The 21682-nt window shown below is 39.7% G+C and overlaps 1 protein-coding gene across 2 annotated transcripts in view; it reads right to left on the reverse strand.

Moving 5' to 3' along the window:
• Positions 1–21682, reverse strand: part of LOC119741814 (splicing factor 3B subunit 2-like) — a 54617-nt gene that overhangs the window by 11882 nt on the left and 21053 nt on the right. For both annotated transcript variants that reach the window (XM_038217714.1, XM_038217715.1), the window contains exons 13-18: positions 20960–21067; positions 20312–20419; positions 18683–18831; positions 16638–16839; positions 15195–15283; positions 13329–13416 (exon numbers count right to left, since the gene is read on the reverse strand). In XM_038217714.1, coding sequence (XP_038073642.1) covers positions 13329–13416; positions 15195–15283; positions 16638–16839; positions 18683–18831; positions 20312–20419; positions 20960–21067 — 744 coding nt within the window. The remainder of the gene's footprint in view (positions 1–13328; positions 13417–15194; positions 15284–16637; positions 16840–18682; positions 18832–20311; positions 20420–20959; positions 21068–21682) is intronic.

Below are 21682 nucleotides of genomic sequence, written 5' to 3' on the forward strand. Positions count from 1 at the left end.
CAGCGGGCTTGAAAATAAGGTTCAATAGTCCGAAGGTTTGATAGTCCGAATTGACAATAAGGTTCGATAGTCCGAAAAGACTCTATGATGGTCCGATGGTCCGAATCGACAGTAAGGTCCGATAGTCCGAATCGACAATAAGGTCCGATAGTCCGAATCCACAGTAAGGTCCGATAGTCCGAAGAGTCATACTGACGAACCGTATTGCCCATTCGGACAATCGAACCTTATTCTCAATTCGGACTATCGGACCTTTCTCTCAATTCGGACTATCGAACCCTATCGTCTATTCGGACTATCGAACCTTCGGATTAATTAACCGTATTCTATTTTCGGACTAATGGGACCTTCGGACTATCGAACCTTCGAATTATCGAACCTTCGGACTATTGAACCTTCGGACTAACGAACCTTTGGACTAATGACCCTTCGAACTAGAGAACCTTCGTATCCTGTAACCATTACAAACACAATACCAGTGCAGCAAGTCATGTCCTGCAGTTTGTAAAGGTTTTTAGTTTGGGACGTGAAAAAGACAAACAATTATCCATGATGCACAAGCACAAGTGTGTTTCTCGATTAAATGCACCATCCTTGTCGTTGATGGACCGTCTATCCTATTGAAGTATCCATCAGACATCATCTTCTGTGTGACACGAGCAGAGCATCTCTGAAGGTCCACTGTGTGAGTAGTTTATCCTTTCTTGTTTCCACAAAGCTGGATTGCGACTGAGATCGTGCAAATAAATAATCTTTAAAAAAGCTTCATCTGTAGTCTTGTTTATTAATTATTAGAGATTTTGGTAAAAATGAACAGAAGTCTTTGTAGAAATTGTAGATATAATTCATCTTGCGTAAAATATACCTTTGCAAGTTTACAAACTTCCACAAAACATATTATTTTGCAACATTGGAACGTATAATTGGTTTGAACATTCTACCTTTTTATTGCTTATGTGAACTGTTACTATCGTATTTCAGGACAGTCATCATGGATTGGACTGCTTGCATTATCTGCATGCAAACTACACCAGAAAAACTACGTTGTCCACAAACAGCTTTAAATTGTAATGCCGGAGAAGTATATGCTCAATTCCTGGCTAATGTTGAAGGGTTTAGGGCAATAAATGCATTGCCAGTTGATGTAGAATACGGAGCCGAAGGGACAGTAGAAACTTTTGTGGAAAATAATGCCTCGTGGCATCATTCCTGAGGTAACATTTATGAGATAATCATGACGTAAGACATTGCATTTTAACGAATCATTGATCACAACAGGGGATAGGAGCGAGGGTCAAATGTACATGTACATACATGTTTAATTTAATACATTAAATTAGAAAACATCCCTCATTTTATCAAACTATTTGTATTTAAATCTTTTAAAGAACTAAGAACAAAATTGGCAACTGCACTGATTTCCTTGATCTCAGAAACGTATATTAAATGTAAAAAAAAACGATCCATGGCTTATTCCTAACTAATATTTCAATTTTAATGTATAAGTGTGTAATAATTAGCCGATGACGTCATAATGATGTAATACATGGCCCTTCCCATCATCCAATTTTTGTATCCTACCTTGCTTTCGAAAAGGTAAACAATGGAGATGCTTTGGTGTGAAAATGGTGCTTTTGTCCACCCGTGTCACGATTTTATCACTAAGGTACCTCACTTTTCCGCTTATCTTTGGAACAAGTTTAAACATTTAAGATACTAATAATCAATTACAAATACTCTTTTGGCATAGTATTTAAGCCTTTCTCTCTGACTTAAAAACAACATCTCACAATACCTCATACTGTTTGCAGGTTAAAACAAGGTGTCAAAGTGACTACCCAAAATCCATGATTTTAGCCGAAATAACAGGTCTTTTGACCAAAAAGGTTTTTTTGACCCACAAAATCACCCTCAACTATAATCCATCTCAATGACATACCACTCAAATGAAAGATCTTGTTGTCCCCTTTAATTTGATACCAAATTTGTTGTTGAGATGTTTGCAGTTCTGAAGATTATTATTAATTTATATTTTTTCATGTAATAATTAGCTGATGACGTCATAATGACGTCATACATGCCCTTTCCATCATCCAATTTTTTGCGTCCGTCTTTTTTTTCGAAAAGGTATACCATGGAGATGCTTTGGTGAAAAAATTGTGCTTTTGTCCACTGTGTAACGATCCTTAGCATTTTTGTTACTAATGTACCTCAATATATTGACTTACAGCCATGTACTGACACAACCACAGAAAAGAACATTTACGACAGTGAAATATCCACAATTCTGGCAACTTTTGGTGCTGAAATAGCTGTAACATTGAGGTTTCTGCCTGAAATGACATCACACTTTTGCTCATGAATATGGAAATTTGCATGAGCATATAAACCAAAAAGGCACTAAAATACCCTTGAAAATGGCAAAACAAAAATTTAAAGTCACTTTCAATGGGACAAAAGGGTCCATTTCCGAGGCTTCCATTAAAACAAACTACATGGCATGGGCCCTTTAAAGGGAATGTACATCATTGGCTTTTGCTGTAATTTTCAGAAATGAACTATTTGAGGGGCTAGTATAATAGATCAAATTTTGTTACACTGACATGTTTGAAGTTCTTTCTTCGAAAATGCTGGAAAAACCAAGAAAAACAAAAAACGTTCAAGTAGTCTGGTTCCCTGACGCCACTAAAGATAAAATGGATCAATTTCCAGATGCCGGAAAATTGTAAGGTAAGGGAATTAGTCTAGCTGGCCTGCACCCGTTCATGAATATATAACCAATAGCAAACAAAATTTGAACTGAATAAAAAATTGTAAATTTTGAACAGTAGTTGCACAATAGTTGGGTTTTTTCCAACGGTGGTCGGCCGACCACCGCTGGAAACAGATACAAAAATGCCATTTTCTTGAAAATGACTTCACACCAGGTGCCATAATTTTACAGGATGCTTAAGACTGTCATTTACCAACATCCTAGTAAGGTATTTCGTACAAACTTGGTAGTTTTATTTTTCGATGTTTGCAAGTGTTGTATATTCCCTTTAATGTACCTCTAACATACCAGCAGGATTGACAGTTTCAGCATCAGTATTTCTCCCCAAAGCAAACAACCTTTGGCCTCAATTAACAGACCGAACCTTTAGATGAGTTTTCATCAAAACAAGGTGCATAGAAGGAGAGCTGTCTTGAAGTGGTTTCGTACCATCATGTGTGTGTTACTTATGAGTCATGAAACGTGCGGAAAATGGACACCACTCGATGTTAAAATTTATGCAAAAATGGCTACAAACTCAGTACAGAGAAAATAAAAGCATTCATTTACATTACATGAGTACCATACATACATTCATGGACTTTAAAGTTGGGGCCCCTATTCTCTACATTAAAGTTGCAATTGATCTATCGCCGTTTGCGTGTTCGCCACGCCCTTTAGACAACCCAATGGGAAATGTTGTACCGGTACGCTAATTAAGTTTGTTTGTCTTAGATTTTGCACGTTCCGCGTCCATTTTGTGTATCATGTAATTGGACAATATTTCACAAGCTGCGTTGACGCGATTCTACCGCGATAGGTCATTCCTGATACTTATTCACTTTTGAATGAGACATCCATCGAGAACAAAGAAATCGGCCGACATTCAGTTATTCAGTTATTACTTTACAAATTTAGATTTACTTGCAGCCCGACAATTATTCCATTCTCGTGAGGCAAGCTGGTTCCTGCCCTACAATCAGTATCAATAATGTACACACGGGGAGGGGAACCAGTCTCCTCGTATGGCGGATCTGTTTGTGTCCAAAATAAAAACCTTTCATTCAGAGTGTTGCAGAGTTTTTGGTTTGGAATAAGCATACATATTGAAAAATATTAAGACGGAAAAAAAAGAATTCGAGTTGTTTAAGAGCAAAGGTTATGCGGGAATATACAACATTTGCTTTTGCTGTAATTTTTAGAAATGGTAGTTTTGGGGGGTTTAATCATGTGCTTTATAGCAATAATTATTGTTACACTGACTTGTCTGAAGTTTTGTGCTTGTAGATGTTGGAAAAACTACGAAAAACAATCATGTTCTTGTAGTCTGGTTCCCTGACCCCACTTAAATTGAAATGGAGCAATTTACAGATGTCAGGGAATTGTTAGGTCAGGGAACCAGGCTAGCTGGCTTGTACCCGTTCATAGGTGTGTGATCAATTGCAAACAAAATTCAGACTAACTAAATATGGCAAATAGGGGGCAGTATTTGAAAAAAAAGCCGGTGTTTTTCCCAACACTGGCGTTGGGACCAGCGTTGGAAATTGATACAAAAACACCACTTTTCTTGAAAATGACAGCATACCAGATGCCATGAATTTACAGGATGCTTTAGACTGCAAGTTGTTTTTTTTTTCATAACAATTCAGTAGTTTTGTATTTTGAAGTTTGCAAAATTTGGTATCCCCTTTAAGCACATTACCTTTGAATAATGCATCATTTTGTTATCTTTATTTTTTCCTTTGATGAATATCCTCCCTTGAGCAAAAATTGACTAGTCACAAAAAAAGAGGACATTCACGAACCTTTTCCTTTTCACCAACCATTATGCAAATTAACGGAAAATGAACATCACACAGGGAGAAGGCAATTTTTGTCCGGAGTTAAGTGTGAGGCGCGTGTATCCAGTTTCTAGGTACCGGTAAGTCCTTGCAGATTGCATACAGGATGAATGCACCATCAATGCACGCTAAAGTGCTAATAAGCGTTAAGAGTGCATGATCAAAGCGGCCGTTGAACTGTCCATTTCTTACACGCTGTTGTGCATTTCCCCTCTTAGTGAGGTACTGGTACACTAGTAACAAAAATGCCAAGGATCGTTACACAGTGGACAAAAGCACCATTTTTCCACCAAAGCATCTCCATGGTATACCTTTTCGAAAAAAAGACGGACCCAAAAAATTGGATGATGGAAAGGGCATGTATGACGTCATTATGACGTCATCAGCTGATTATTACATGAAAAAAATATATTCATTTGAGTGGTATGTCATTGGGATGGAATATAGTTGAGGGTGATTTTTTTGGTCAAAAAAACCTTTTTGGTCAAAAGACCTGTTTTTTTCAGCTAAAATCCTGGATTTTTGGTAGTCACTTTGACACCTTGTTTTAATATGCAAACAGTATGTGGTATTGTGAGATGTTGTTTTAAAGTCAGAGAGAAAGGCTCAAATTCTATGCTTAAAGAGTTTTTGTAATTGATTATTAATATCTTAAATGTTTAAACTTGTTCCAAAGATAAGCGGAAAAGTGAGGTACCTAACCTTAGTGATAAAATCGTGACACGGGTGGAAAAAAGCACCATTTTCACACCAAAGCATCTCCATTGTTTACCTTTTCGAAAAAAAGGTAGGATGCAAAAAATTGGATGATGGGAAGGGCCATTTATGACATCATTATGACATTATCGGCTAATTATTACACACTTATACATTAAAATTGAGATATTAGTTAGGAATAAGCCATGGATCGTTTTTTTACATTTAATATACGTTTCTGAGACCAAGGAAATCAGTGCAGTTGCCAATCTTGTTCTTAGACTATTTTAAAAAGATTTAAATACAAATAGTTTGATAAAATGAGGGATGTTTCCTAATTTAATGTATTAAATTAAACATGTATGTACATGTACATTTGACCCTCGCTGCTATCCCCTGTTGTGATCAATGATTCGTTAAAATGCAATGTCTTACGTCATGATTATCTCATAAATGTTACCTCAGGAATGATGCCACGAGGCATTATTTACCACAAAATGTTCTACTGTCCCTTCGGCTCCGTATTCTACATCAACTGGCAATGCATTTATTGCCCTAAACCCTTCAACATTAGCCAGGAATTGAGCATATACTTCTCCGGCGTTACAATTTAAACCTTTTTGTGGACAAGACTACAGATGACGCTTTTTTTAAGATTATTTATTTGCACGATCTCAGTCGCAATCCAGCTTTGTGGAAAATAACAAGAAAGGATAAACTACTCACACAGTGGACCTTCAGAGATGCTTTGCTCGTGTCACACAGAAGATGATGTCTGATGGATACTTCAATAGGATAGACAGTCCATCAACGACAAGGATGGTGCATTTAATCGAGAAACACACTTGTGCTTGTGCATCATGGATAATTGTTTGTCTTTTTCACGTCCCAAACTAAAAACCTTTACAAACTGCAGGACATGACTTGCTGCACTGGTATTGTGTTTGTAATGGTTACAGCCCGATAGTCCGAAGGGTCATTAGTCCGAAGGGTCATTAGTCCGAAGGGTCATTAGTCCGAAGGTTCGTTAGTCCAAAGGTTCAATAGTCCGACGGTTCCATAATCCGAAGGTTCGATAGTCCAAAGGTCCCATTAGTCCGAAAATAGAATACGGTTAATTAATCCTCAGGTTCGATAGTCCGAATAGACGATAGGGTTTGATAGTCCGAATTGAGAAAAAAGTTCGATAGCCCGAATTGAGAATAAGGTTCGATTGTCCGAATGGGCAATACGGTTCGTCAGTATGACTCTTCGGACTATCGAACCTTACTGTTGATTCGGACCTTCGGACCTTATTGTCGATTCAGACTATCGGACCTTACTGTTGACTCGGACTATCGGACCATCATAGAGTCTTTTCGGACTATCCAACCAATTATTGTCAATTTGGACTATCGAACCTTCAAACTATTGAACATTATTTTCAAGCCCGCTGGAACAAACTTTTGCCAGGGGGTGCTGGAATTTCTAAAGGACGGACAAAATTAATGCGAACACGGAGCGCAAAGCCCTTACGGCGTGGCTTAAAGGGCCCCTAAAAGTTTTGAAATATGGATGCTCTGTGGTGCAATATGAGGCGATTCCTGGCCACTTTCATATGACTTTTTTAGCAACCGTTTTTTGAGATAATAAAGACAATTTATTTCACTTTTTTGTTTAGAATATACTGTTGCTCGTATAACATTTCTACTGTACTGAAAAGTCGAAAACCCTGTATTTTTATCTCCATTCTTTGTTCCATTTAATTCTGGACAGAGAATTGTATCACTATGCATGACATCGCATGTAAATATTATTGTTGCTAGGCTGCATTCTTACATTTAGTAAATTCCATCATGTATGTTTTGTTTTATTTTCCGAGCCCTTAGGGCGTGGGGCCACAGGGCCAGGGGCCTGCTTTAAGGCCCCTGAAAATGTTGGATTCCGGATGCACTGTGATGAAATATACTGAAGTATATACTTAAACTTATAAAACCCGAAAGGATGTTTTTTGGTTCAAGATGGTTTCACTGGAAGCGGGTGAATTTCTGTTCATAAAAATATTCACATAGGCCTAAACGATGTACATGTAGCTCTTGATATATTTGCAGTGTTATTTGTTTGTTACAGGGAATGGCAAATATAAAAGATTAACAGACCAAATGCATCTTTATGTTTATGATCGGTAGGTTGCAAGTTTGGGGCTAGGCAAGGATTTATCGGTCTACTGAGTTTTCATGAGAAAAACCTTGTGAGGGTAACACATGAATAGCTTTTTTATTAAAACAAAACTACACTGGAACTTGTTTCAATGGAAGCCTATTAAGTTGGGATGTGTGTGAACCTTGCTATTTGTTAATGTTGAGTACAGAATGCTAGCAACGTCAATGAAACTTTTAAATGAAAAGAAAAAAACCTTCAGGGGAAAGGTATGAACTTTGCCCCTATTGAAAGATCGAATGAAAAAAATCGTGGCAAGCATAATCAACTTTGCCACCATTGTCATGGCCGAGGTTATTTTTTTCGGGTCAAAGCTTCCATCATGGCAGAAATATCATAGACATGTCATGATTTTAGATTCATTGAGAGAAAATTGATTCTGCACTGCCTGAAGATTTAGAAAATACCTCCTCCTGATATTTTACAGTGTTACTTTGTGCTAGACGTTCGAAGCGCCGTGCTTAGCCGGGGCAAACTAGAAACGAACAAAACAAAGGAGATATTTGTAGAGCAAGCATAATGTTAAGCTCAGCGGTGCAATTTCAACGTCGTAGAACACTGCTGGCTGGAACACATTTTTGCCCGGGAGTAGGGGATCCCAATCCAAAAAGTTGGGGGTGCTGCAGCACCAACAGCACCCCCCGTTCCCGCGGGCTTGTTATTTTCGTTTCGGACTATTGAGCCTTCGGACTGATTAACCTTATTCTAAATTCGGACTATCGAACCTTCGGATAAATAAACCTTCAGACTGATGAACCTTCGGATTAATGAACCTTCGGACTATTGCATCAAATGTTCGGATTAACAAACCTTATTTCATTTTCGGACTAACGAACCCCCTCTTATGGAAATTTTGTGCATTTGAACTATCGAACCTTCGGACTAAAGAACCTTTGGACTATTGGACCTTCGGACTATCGGGCGGCCCCCGTTTGTAATACATTGTTAAAGGACGTACCATCACCATTACCGGCCACTCTGTTAATCTATTTCAGGTTACCACGTTCCTATCTGTCTGGCTCCCAACCCATACCTCATTACCCGTAATATACAACACATATATTGTTACGTCTTCCAGCTATAGTAAATGGTCAAAACAAATGGATGTGGTAAAGACCAAATTCAAGGAGCCGCACAATTTCACACAATTTATTTTTTGCGTGACAAATACCGTCATTGTAGCACTTTTGTCCATAATCAAAAATGCTTAGATTTTTCAAGAAAATTTGAAAATAGTGACGTCACTGCAACAGCAAATCAGCTTATTGTTACTTAAATGTCACTGATTATATCACTCTTCAATTCCCTGACCCTCAAAATGTCAAATTAATTACTTGGAATCTCATCACAACGCTTCACGACCTTATTTTCTACAATTAATTACTGTACGAGCTCAGTAGTATATTGTGACGTCATTATTACGTCATAAAGTGGCCTTCCTGTCATCCGATTTTTTGCATCCTACCCTATTTTTGATCGTAACACATTGGCAAAGCTTTGGTGAAAAAAATGGTGCTTTTAAATACCATGTAACGATCCTTAGCATTTTTTGTTACTAATGTAGCTCGCTGTAAAATGCCTCACTTTTCCGCTTATCTTTGGAACAAGTTTAAACATATTTATGATACTAATAATCAATTACAAAAACTCTTTTGGCATAGAATTTGAACTTTTCTCTCGAACTTAAAAACAACATCTCACAATACCACAAACTGTTTGCATGTTAAAACAAAGTGTCAATGTGACTACCCAAAATCCATGATTTTAGCCTAAAAAACATGTCTTTTGACCAAAAAAGTTTTTTTTCACCCACAAAATCACCCTTAACTATCCCTATGACATACCACTCAAATGAAAGAGTTTGCTGTCCCCTTTAATTTGATACCACATTTGTTGCTGTAATGCTTGTAGTTCTGAAGATTATTATCAATTTATATTTTTTCATGTAATAATTAGCTGATGATGTCATAATGACGTCATACATGTACATGCCCTTCCCATCATCCAATTTTTTGCGTCCGTCTTTTTTTCGAAAAGGTATACCATGGAGATGCTTTAGTGAAAAAAATTGTGCTTTTGTCCGCTGTGTCACGATTTTTTTCACTAGGGTACCTCACTATCTAGAAAATTTCCTCATCAGCATTCTTACTTTCATACTCAAACGTCACATATAAATATGTTTTTTTCAAAGTCAGTCAACTACTAGTACAGGGTGAATCAGAATGATCTGGACCTAAATTAAAGAAAATATTAAAATTATGTAGCGATTATTAGCCCTAACAGTCTTGAATCCTCCAATTTTAATATGATTTTGCACACCCCCTAGGGAGTTAGGGTTAAAAACAAGTGCCAAATGCGATATGCTATAGGCTGATATTTTGGACATATTTGGTGAAAATTTCAGGTTTATCCATTGGACCATTTTGAAGAAAAGCGCTAGCAAAGAACACATGCTAAAAACCACTCTGACCACGGTTCCATGGTTCAACAAATTTATTGATATCGCGTACTGATCTGAAGCAGTGTAATAACAAATAAAAACCTAGTCATGGTGACTGACTCACTTGAAGTTATTGACACATTTAAAAAAAGGCAAAACCAATTGCGTGCGCAGACTGGAATATGAGCCACTTCAATGATAATGGCATAACTCCTCACCACAGCCAGTAATTTGAAAAATTCAAAATTCCTGTGGAAGACAGGGTAATAACCATTCATATGAAACACTCAGTTATTTTCTCCATATACTCTATTTGCCACACAAAAAATGGTGAACTTTGGTCTAGCTCGTTCTGACTCACCCTGTATGTACTACTAACCCTTCCATATACTGTATATTCTATTAATTTGGGATTCCACTTTTTTTCCCCCCGTCTCTGGTACATCAGACATACATGTAAATGTGTTTTTATAAAATGCACGCATCCACCATGATTGGTGCTCAAGGCGCTACATCATTATTACGCTTTTGTAAATTCTGGATTCCCCCTTTATTCCTTTTTTCCATTAAGAGTGATTTGTAAAACAATCTACCCACACAACAACAGCTGGCTGGCATTTCTAAGGATTTGGTTCAATGAGTAATGGAAAGAAAAATGCATTATATATCCCTTTTTTGCATATGCTTTTTTGCATCTAAGCACGTAGACAAATCTTATGTCCTGCAAGAGAAAACGCATAACAATATAGTGCCGACTCGGCATTTTTTTTAAATGATGCCTCCGACGGCTGTCAAGGGCTTGATCTGCAATGCCACAAAATCCACATTTGTTTATAGGATAATTGGTCTATCTCTGTGCCAAATTTGGCGCATTTATCATAAAATGCACAATAGGTTTGCTATGCTGCCCCCAATACGGCTGATTTGAGTGATTGTGGGGTAGGGTTAGCAGAAATGGCAATAGCGAGACCAGGTTTTAAGACAGAAAGTTCATCTACCACTCAAATCAAACCTTAAGGTCTCAGGCAGCTTTTTCAATTACAAAGAAAGTTTGCATCGTAAGAATAATTATGACTTAATTATGAACTCATTTGTGTCCCCAAAGGGTAAAGCCACAGGATTTGATGATGTCCTCAATGCAATGTGCCCTTGGATACCACGAATGCGGATAAAATAGGGACCAACCATGTTTTCCCTTGTTTACTCATCCTATCAAGATTGTAAAAAGTGAAAACAAGTCACAGTGGAGCAGTTTTTGTGACAGCAGTGGTCCAATATCTGATTTTGTTTCCACAAAATTAGCTTCAAATTTTTAGTTGTTTTTTTTTTTGAGCTGGAAGGCACAAATACCGGCAGTGCCATTTAAGAGCACCATTTTCGGATGTCTCACGGTATACTACAACAGAAAATAATATTAAGATTAATCATAACCACCCCAACTCCATCCAAATCCATCCCCCCATTTTGGTGGATTTTGGGGGACTTGGTCCAGAAGGCCTGGCGTGACTAAATATTGATGGAGTATGATGGACTTGGGCCTAATGGCCTGAAGCAGTGCTAGGGGTATCCAAAGGATTTTACCTAGCTTCCTGTAATGCTATTGTGATAAAAGCCATGTGTAGCAAGTCCATGAATGTCAACCAGTGCGTCAATGGTGGATTCCATTATGTCAGGTACAGTTTTGTATCAGACGCACAGTGATTGATGGATTTTGATGGAATTGGTCCAGTGCCTAGTAAAAGAAGCTAGGGAGTTAGGGTTGATCATAAAATTTTGCAAATAAATGGCCTTATCCCTGGGACTATTAACACTTTTTAACCACTGAACCACCAAGCAGCTTGCCAGGGTCGACTGACTGGTTCAATTGATTGTGATATCTGCTGCTACGTATATCAGATTTAAACTGAGCGCAAAAATGAGCGCTCTTTTCATACTCAGTGCTGTCTTAGAGGGTATGAAAAATTAATTAAAAAAAACTTGCTCAGATAGGACTCGAACCCAGGACAATGGGCCTATTAGTGGTTTGGCTGGCCTGTTCCAATGAAACAAAGATCATCCGCTGCTACACATATGCCAGATTATAACTGGGTACAGAACTGCCTTTTTATTATGGGCTCCGTGCGCCAACCCAAGAGGGCGCTTTTTTACCAATTTTGAGAACTCCGTGGATGGGACAACCATGTGTGCGTAGGCCCTACTGGTTGGCGCGCGTATAGCTTGGAGTATGCACTACTTATTTGAAAGCCATAGCGTCTTTGCGTGAACATCAGGAGTCGCTGGTGCGTTTGAATGTCTCTCCCAATGGGCTCCCTAGTCTGGTTCCCTAGTCTGGTTCCCTAGTCTGGTTCCCTAGTCTGGTTCCCTAGTCTGGTTCCCAGACCAAAAGATATATTTTTGATGAATCTAAGATTCGTCAGAAATAACAGTCGGAATTTGTTGGTCGGGGAACCAGACTATGGTCTCCCCCAACTCTCCCTTTCTTGCCAGTGAGGGGGTACTTGTGAACGGAGCCCATTGTACGACATACCACCTTTAACAGTTCTTTCACGAAGCCAAAAAAAGGACCTACTCCTGTAAAAATCAAGCTTGGTCATGGAAGTCTGTTCTTTTTTAATGTACCCATATGAATAGACAGTGTAAAGCTGCCTTTCCATGCGAGAGTTCTGTGTGGAAATATATGCCCATACCGGTAGTGTGGAATGACTGGTAATCGGAAATCCGTGATTGCAGGGGTGCCATTAAAGGTATGTACGCAAAGCTGATAAACCAACCATTCTGGAGCAAGCAGAGATGTTCATAAGTAATGATGTCTATTACTTGAACATAATTACCCATAATTATTGGATTCCCTTTTTTGTACGCCGTGTAGATAGACCTAAGGCTTATGCAATGGACCGAAACAAACTGAAAACGTGCTCATGGAAGGACAGCATTCAAGTACCTTCCAAATGCCAATGTGAAGAGGGAGAGTACGACAGTCAGCTAAAGCAAGGTCCTTAAAGGCATAGGATCATTTGCATTTATCCCCAAAGTAACCGACAGAATTATCGTCAAAATGCTTTCATGGATTAAAGATCGTACTGGTACTAAACACCCCGTGAAATTATTCCTTCTGGCTTGCCGTCATGTATAGGGAATTTTAAAAAGTACTTGATTTCCAACGATCAGTCGATTGACTGATCGTTGGAAATAAAGAGTTCTATGGGCAAAATCGTGTTCTATGATTAAAAGTTTGCACTGAATATCCACTGAGATGAAATTCAACAGGTTACGCTTTGAACATTCTTCTTTGGATTTTCAGTGCCAGAGTTATTGGAAACGAACAAAATGCATGAAAAGCCAATGTTCCTGTATGCCTTTTAGGTCGGGAACCAGGATTTATGAAAATTAATGAACTAACCTTTTGTTTGGCGGCATGCTCAGCCACCATATCGCTGAAGTCTTCTTTCTCCAGTTGGCTCTGCTGCTCACGGACTTGTTGCTCATATCTGAACGAAGAAACAACAACAGTGCAAGCGAGATTTGATATTCATCATGATTTGTACATTTCATTTTTTCTTCTTCGTTTTATCTTGAAGCGAATGGGGTTATCAGGACCAAGTTGCATGGTTCTTGTTGCTACTGTAAGCGATAACATCTCCTAACTGTAGTAGAAAGTTGCACACTAATACATGGTGAGTCAAAAAAACAAAACCCAAAAGTCGGGACTATTGTTTTATTGAAGTCTTGCATGTAGCACTTTCAAAATCTAGGATATGAAAGCCCAATTCAAAAGCTTTCTTTTAGTACAAGAATCATTCCAATCACTCATGTACTTTTTAAGTTACAGAATTTTAAACACAACCACCGTTTTAAAGTTCTGTCCACGGATCACAAAAAACGTGTTGGTTGTTTCAGCAAAACGAAAACCATTCACACACATCCCTATGTGATTTGTTTTTGTTTTGCTGAAAGAACACTGAAGTTTTTTTTGATCCGTGGACAGAACTTTAAAACAGTGGTTGTGTTTAAAATTCTGTAACTTGAAAAGTACATGAGTGATTTGAATGATTCTTGTACTAAAAAGATAGCTTATGAATTGGGCTTTTCTATCCTAGATTTTGAAAGTGCTACATGCAGAACTTCACTAAAACAATGGTCTCAACATTTGGGTTTCGTTTTTTTTACTCACCCTGTAGTAAGCGCATTTCAAGGATTAGCAAGGATTTTGGCCAACACGCATGCAATGATCTTGTAACTGAGGATTCAGTGGATTACAAGATTAGCCAAACATTTCTGAGATAGCGCAGTAAGCAGAGAAAGGTGAGCAAAAGTGCAGAATAGATCTAAGACAAAATGACGACACACTTTGTTTACATGTGCGCTTAAAGGAAAGCGCATATCCAATCGAGTCAATTTTTACGAAGAGCCCTGATTTAATGTTTTTCTTCAACCCTTTGAAAAACAATACCGGGCTTGTCTAGTCCAGTTGAACCCCAAAGCCAGGATATTACTTATACTCAGTTGCTACGTCAGTCAGTCAATAATAATAATAATAATGGGTACTTATAAAGTGCACACATCCACCTAACAAAAGGCGCTCATGGCGCTACAATAGAAAAGAAAAAAACACGATAAAACAAACAAGAACAAAAAACAATGTATACTATGTAGTCTGACAAGCAGAAGAGCTTATTATGTGGTGCTGTAGGCTAGCTTATGGAGTACCAAAGTGAATACGTCATGCGCACAGAATGTGTGTAAAAAGACATTAGCGCGTGATTCAGCCCGTGAACCAACACGTGCGCGTACTCCATTCGTTTGCACTACACTTTCTGGTTCTTAATGACGTCACACTTCGGTACTCCATAGTAGTGTGTTTTCAGAGCCGTTTTGAATGAGCTGAGAGATGTGCTAGATCGGATGTTAATGGGTAGACTATTCCAAAGACGTGGTGCAGCTATACGAAAAGATCTGTCCCCCCAGGATCGGTAAGATCTCAGTACAGCCAGAAGTTGTTGGTTAGCAGACCGGAGACCAGAACGACCGGATTGGTGGGGAGCTAGTAGAGTGGACCCATGATGATTTTAATCAGTCAGTTAGTGTGTCAGACAGTTAGGCAGAGACTCTATTCAGTCAATCAGTCAGTCAATCAGAGACTCAGTCATTCAAAGGACAATAAGCTGACCCATTGGGCAAAGCAAAGACCTGACTTATTGGAATGTCTCGTTACAAAAAAATTGGGAAAGAATAAATTTTGAAAACTGACAATCAAAGTTTGACTTACTTGGCAGCCATGGCCGCAGTGTCCAAGTCCAACTCGCTGGGATCCAGTGTGATAGCCACGCCCTCCCCAGCACCGCCTGCTTTCTTGGCCTACAGTAGAAACCAGAGACTTCGTATTACAACTTATGACATAGCAAGTCCCTAATTTCTCAGTACTTTTCTAGCTTTAACTACAAACTCTCTGTACATTAGCAGAATAAAGCCAGTGCATCCTTTTAAAACAAAATTCTACGAAATACACATTTGAGAGATTTGTTTTGCAAATTTGATCAAATTCATAAGATGGAATTTTGCGTTGGGGTGATATAAATCAAATTAGGTTTTGCCCTTCACCAACGTATAAACACTGTATACTCAGTGTGTTACCTCCCAAGTGAAAGTTGGAAAAACTCACTCGGGTGGGACTCGAACCCACGACCTCCTGCTTTCTAGTGCAGATGTCTCACCACTCGACCATCGAGCTAACAGTGATCAAATTGTATTATACAGGTTCGACAGTTTGGTAGACTGATAAGTTGAAAATAACTTGACCATTCTTCTTCAATTCAACAAAAATCTGGATATTTAAAAAAATATGACAAACAACATCTTGGATCCTTTTAGTTTAAAACGAACACAGTTTACTGGAAAATGTTGACTTACTGATCTGCTCCAAATCAAAACTTAAAACTTCTCAAATTAATTCGAAAGGTAATAATCATTCATCAGACATCGCTAACAGGGCATTTGTAGCAAATCTTCAACCACAAACCTGTTCAAGTGGACTTGAAAATTGTCTGACAATATCATCTGAGAAAATATCCATATGACCAATTATAAAGCTGATTTAACAAAAATGGATCCAGGTCAAAATCCCCTAGATATTAACCCCTGCACACCGGCAAGAATTATCTCATTATCTGAGAACACATCCACAGGAGATAATGAGATAAGTGGAGTGTCATGGCCGAGCTGTTAAGAGCACTGGACTCAAGCTCTGCTGGTGTTTCTGATCAGCAGAGCGTGGGTTCGAGTCCCGGTCTCGACACTTGTGTCCTTAAGCAAGACACTTAACCATTATTGCTTCGTCCTTCGGATGGAATGTAAAGCCGTAGGTCCCGTGTGTTGTGTAATGCACGTAAAATAACCAAGCAGCACATATGGCTAAGTTTCTGGCAGTGCGTTTATCTTCAACCATATGAAGGCAGCACTTGTTAGGAAGGCAGGAAGGAAGGAGGAATCCAAACACAGCTTGGACAAGGGTCTAGTACTCCAGACTAAAATTCAGACCCCGATTGGGACCAGTTGTGAGAGGCTTTGCCCAGAGAAAATTCACCCCCAGCCCACGTGAAGATGGGCACTGGTATGAAAAGTGTGAAGACCTGGACTGGATCCTCTCACGATGGACCCATGATGATTTTTAACAAGTGTGAAATAGTGTGAACGGCTTTTGCGAAACACTCACAGCTGTGGTATCGTACACGTGGGCGGATCCCATCATAGCCCCGCCCACTGCGGTGCGTTTCTCCGGCAGGATGGTGTAGAGCGAGGGCGTCTCTCCGCCTTGGTCCATCGCGTCTTCAATCTTCTTCTTGCGGAGCTCAATCATTTCCGGCGTCTCCATGCCGGTGGGAATAGATGTCAACCCACTGGGGGTAATCAGACCACTGGAAATATAAAACAACAAAAAGATATCAAAATTTTGGACTGAGAGCTGGGTTATATCATACTTACTCAACAAAATTACCAAAAAGGTTGGCCAGTCACCACCTCTGTTCCTTATTTAAAGGTACCGGTAGAGTCATAATAATCGTAGTGCTTATATAGCGCTTTCCATCGTATCAACAATCTCAAAGCGCTTTACAATTATTCCCCCGTTCATCAGGCCATGGGACCACACGGTAGCCGATAACAGTCAATCGGTCTTCGACCCTCACAGGTACCCATTTATACTCCTGGGTGGAGAGAGGCAATTGTAGTTAAGTGTCTTACCCAAGGGCACAAACACCATGTTCCTGCAGGGTTCGAACCCACGCACCATCGTGCGTCAGTCAAACACAGTAACCACTGGACCATGTCATAGAGTTCTACACTCAACCAACCGGTTCTTTTCAGAACCACACTTCTTCCAAGAAGAGATTACTTTCCACATGGTGTTACCTTGCAATCTTTCTACTTTATCTCATCAGCCATGCAAAGCTTCAAGTCATATATGCGGTAGAGTAGATCATTTGTCATTGGTGCATTTTTTCCTATGATGCAACAAAAGTGCTCAAAATCTAAAGACGGGTGCTTAGCAACTAAACCTGATGAAGCGTTAGCTCTGTGAATGCTGTATATTTCGAGAAAACACAGTATTCTGGATCTCGATTTCAATTCAAAAGTTGCCGAGTCATGACACAATCCCGAAATCAGCATTCGGGACGTGATTCTCATTCAGCCGATGATTCTTGCTAATAATAGCAAATATGCGCGCGTGTGCGTCTTGTCAACGTGCTTGCACCCATTCACAGATTCGCCAAATCACAAACCAACTGGAAACGGAAATTTCCAAAAATGTGTCACTTGACGCAACTTTGGGAATGGCTTTTTCTTGTTTTCTTCAAAATGACAGCATGCCAGAAGGAATAACTTCAAAGGAAGTTTAGTTCAAGCCCGCGGGAACGGGGGTGCTGTGGGTGCTGCAGCACCCCCAACGTTTTGGATGGGGGTGCTGGAATATACTACAGCACCCCCTACTCCCGGCAAAAATGTGTTCCAGCCAGCAGTGTTTTACTACGATGAAATTGCGCCGCTATACTATACATTTTGCTTGTTCTTAAAAAATCTCCTTCCATTTTGTTCGCTGTTAGTATTGCCGCGGCTAATTAGGGCGGCGACTTCAAACGTCTAAGCACAGGCCGTAGATACCCGATATGGCGAGAAGCGTTGAAAACTATTAAGTCACATCACCCACCCGGTACATCGCACGTGCCCTATCCTGTACGACAAGTAGGCATAACGTATGGTAAAACGCATCATGCGAAGAACCCGTGCATGATTTACGTCCGTGCTCTGATCTTTGGACCACATTATTTGCGGTCAAGGGGGTCAGTAGCCATTACAAATTGACCAGTCCAAAGTCACGTCACAATCTATTCAAATGAAGGGTCATTCCGTGTCAAATCACCCCCGAAAATTGGAAGTTTAAACCCCAGCACCTTCAAATTGGTTCATAATAATAGTGCATGGGTAATCTTTACTGAAAAAGCTGAAGTTTTAAGTTTTAACACCATCAGACAAACGGTTTTTGCGCTACCACCCGCCAATTTTCAAATGAAGGTATCTCCATAACCTGTGGGCCAAATTTGTTGATCCTGGTTTCTTTGGAAAGGTTACATCATACGAAATCCAAATTTACTATTATTTCTAATTTGTAATTTGAAGCATGATGACCTTGACCTTTACTTTGACCTTGTGGATCCCCTGACCTTTAGACGAACTCAGAGTATTTGTTTTGTGTTTTCTCACCCGTCTGCCGGTGTGATCAGTCCCGTCTCATCCACTTCTCCTTCTTCACCTTCTTCTTCTTCACTCTCCTCCTCAGACGATGACTCCTCCGATTCGCTCTCCAGCTCACCCCAGCGGGTACGGTCCACTTCCTCTTCTTCTTCCTCCTCCTACAAAACAGGGAACAAATGAAAACAAAAAATTCATGGCACTCAACAAAGATGTACGAAAGTAAAAGGCAAAGTCTGTCTAAAGCAAATATGGCAAAGAAGCTGGTGCTTATCTTCAGTTACATTGGCACTGAAAAGCCTGAGAATACTTTTTTTACTCTTGATGGTGGAGACAGGCAATTGTGGTAAAGTGGCTTGCCCAAGGACACAACAGTATGGCCAATGGCAGGATTCAAACCCCTGACCCTGTAATCATGAGTCGCAGACCCTATCCACATGTCAACACATCCCGTATCAACCAAAAAATGAAATCCAAATTTACTGCATCTTAACATGTATAATGGACATTTGGAAAGACTCAATATTTTCCAATTTCAGTGAATCCTGCAGGGTATTTTATTTGCTGTTGAGGTCAAAAGGTAAACTACTTCTATGTGTAAAAAATGGAGCATACGGACCAGGCTAAAGATACATATCACCACTTTCTGTCGTTTGTGTCCAGATACCTCCTGGGCAGATCCACTGTGTTGGTCGTATATTTTGGACAATTCAACAGTGGCATAATTACAGTTATAATCGTACGGTGGATTTTAATCCAATAAAATGTATCAGATAGTTACTACAATGATTTTAAAACGAAATTACTCATCCAACCTTTTCGCAGAAGAGGAAATTGGTTCGAAAACACCAAGGTACCGGACGTACTCAGACAAACTGGGGTTTTTTTTGTACCCATTAACCCTTACTCTCTGAGGGTAGTTTACTGCATGTCAGTTGGTTATGCCAATGCCCTCCAGCTGCAGTATATTGGCAGATAAACTATCTTGACAGTGAAGGCTCCAATTGGCAGGAGTTGGAGGCCCTGGAGGGTGCCAGATACTGACCAGCTGGGGGCACTCACTTTGTTATCAGAGGACTCTCATTGTTCTCTGTGGCATGTATTGGAGTGCCTGTCCAGTTACCCTTGAAATGACATGGCAGATATTGGAGGGCCATGTAAAAAACATAGGAGATTTTCTTGAGGCACATATTGGCATGCGTTGGAGGGTCAAGTAGGGTAAGGGTTAATATTTGTGGTTCAGTTGCAAGTAACAGCCGAACGGTTGAACATAAAATACACCGAGGTTTCTAATCTTGTAAAAATTTATCTCTATGTTATTCTTGTTATTCTGTCCTCAAATACAATTTAACATTGACAACCAAGAGGAGAGAAGAGGCATAAGCAGGCATGCAACTGAGAATTTAGAAAAAAAGAGGAAACTCCAAACCACACAAGACTTTGTACAGTGTTTTTCAACTTGTAATGGCATTCATGAGAAGTAAAAAACGAGGAAATCAGCGGATCCGAGGAAATGTTGCATGCCTGCATAAGAGGTTTCGCTCCCATCCAGTTTGTTGAATAATTTCGACATTCTTGAAACTTCCATCATTCCAATTCACAAGTTAAGTATATTTTTTTCGAGTGGAGTTGTGGTTTTACCTTGAAGTCAGCTGCGTTGGTTCCAAAGACGTCTCCATAGAGTGGCTTGCCTGTTTCGTCTACAGGAGGCTTCCCCCAGCCCCCAGCGTGGTAGCCAAAGGAGCAGGTCTGGAACAAAACCAATCCCCCAAAAATCAAAATATGAGTCTTGTAGTCAAGACATTTTCTGACTTGATGAAGACCAAGTGTTATTTTCGTAGGGATACGACGCGCCGCAGCGTTGAGATGCATTGTAAGTTACGATTAATTTTCGTGAAATCGGGTGCCGGCACACAAAGAGCAAACACACCAGATCAAGCACACTCAAATTTGAATCCTTGTGGAGACTTCGCTTTGTTCTTGTGTCCAAAATCTTGAGCGGGTCGAAAGATATTTTCAAAATGCTCCTAACGTAGAATTACTTTTCTAGGTTGAAATTCCGACCAAACATCCCTTAAATGAAATACTTTAATTTGCGACAGGTAAGTATACCTTGGAAATTATCCACATATATAAGTTGTGAAATCCTTGTAGAGACCTATTCACTTTTAAAATTTGCCTTGTAGAGACCTTCACAATCTTTTGTTCCGTACTGCACCGGGGTCTCCACAAGGCATCATTTTTTGAAACACAGAGCCTCACACAGTGGTTCCAAGATGCCATACTTACCTCAGGGATGGGAGCATTCAGACCGCTAATCTTCAGGTTCGGGTAGGAGGGGGGTGGACCGTATCGCTGCATCGCTATCAACCACGGGGGAGGGTACTTCTGAGAATTCTGTCAACAAGAATCAGTAACAATTGTAAATCAACAAAGTGTCTCCCATGATATATAGTTTGCAAGTTTATCTAAAATACAAGGTTAATAATGTCAGTATAAAAAGGCTGGAAGAGTGAGTTCCGAGAGCCTCCAAGCCAAGGCACCTCTCTGCACGCAAGCCCAAGTGGGTTAAAACCTCAGTGAACATTACAATTAAAGGAAACATTTCTTCAAACTAGATGCATTTCTACATGAGGGAATGAGACGTTAAAGGGAATATACATCATTTGCTTTTGCTGTAATTTTCAGAAATGGATGGAATTGGGGGGTTGGAAATATATAGCAAATATAGTTACACTGACTATTTTGAGGTTTTGGGTTCGAAAATGCTATAAAAACCAAGAAAAACAATAATTTTCCTGTAGTCTGGTTCCCTGACTCCATATAAGAAGAAACAGAGCAGTTTACAAACATTGGGGAATTGTAAGGTCAGGGAACCAGTCTAGCTGGCTTGTACCCGTTCATAGGTATGTAATTGATTGCAAACAAGTGTGATGGTCAACTGGGGCCAGTATTTGGAAGAAAAAAAATGTTTTTTTCCAACGCTGGTCGGCCGACCAGCGTTGGAAATTG

This window comes from Patiria miniata, unplaced genomic scaffold, assembly GCF_015706575.1.
Source record: "Patiria miniata isolate m_02_andy unplaced genomic scaffold, ASM1570657v1 HiC_scaffold_5, whole genome shotgun sequence".
NCBI lineage: Eukaryota > Metazoa > Echinodermata > Asteroidea > Valvatida > Asterinidae > Patiria > Patiria miniata.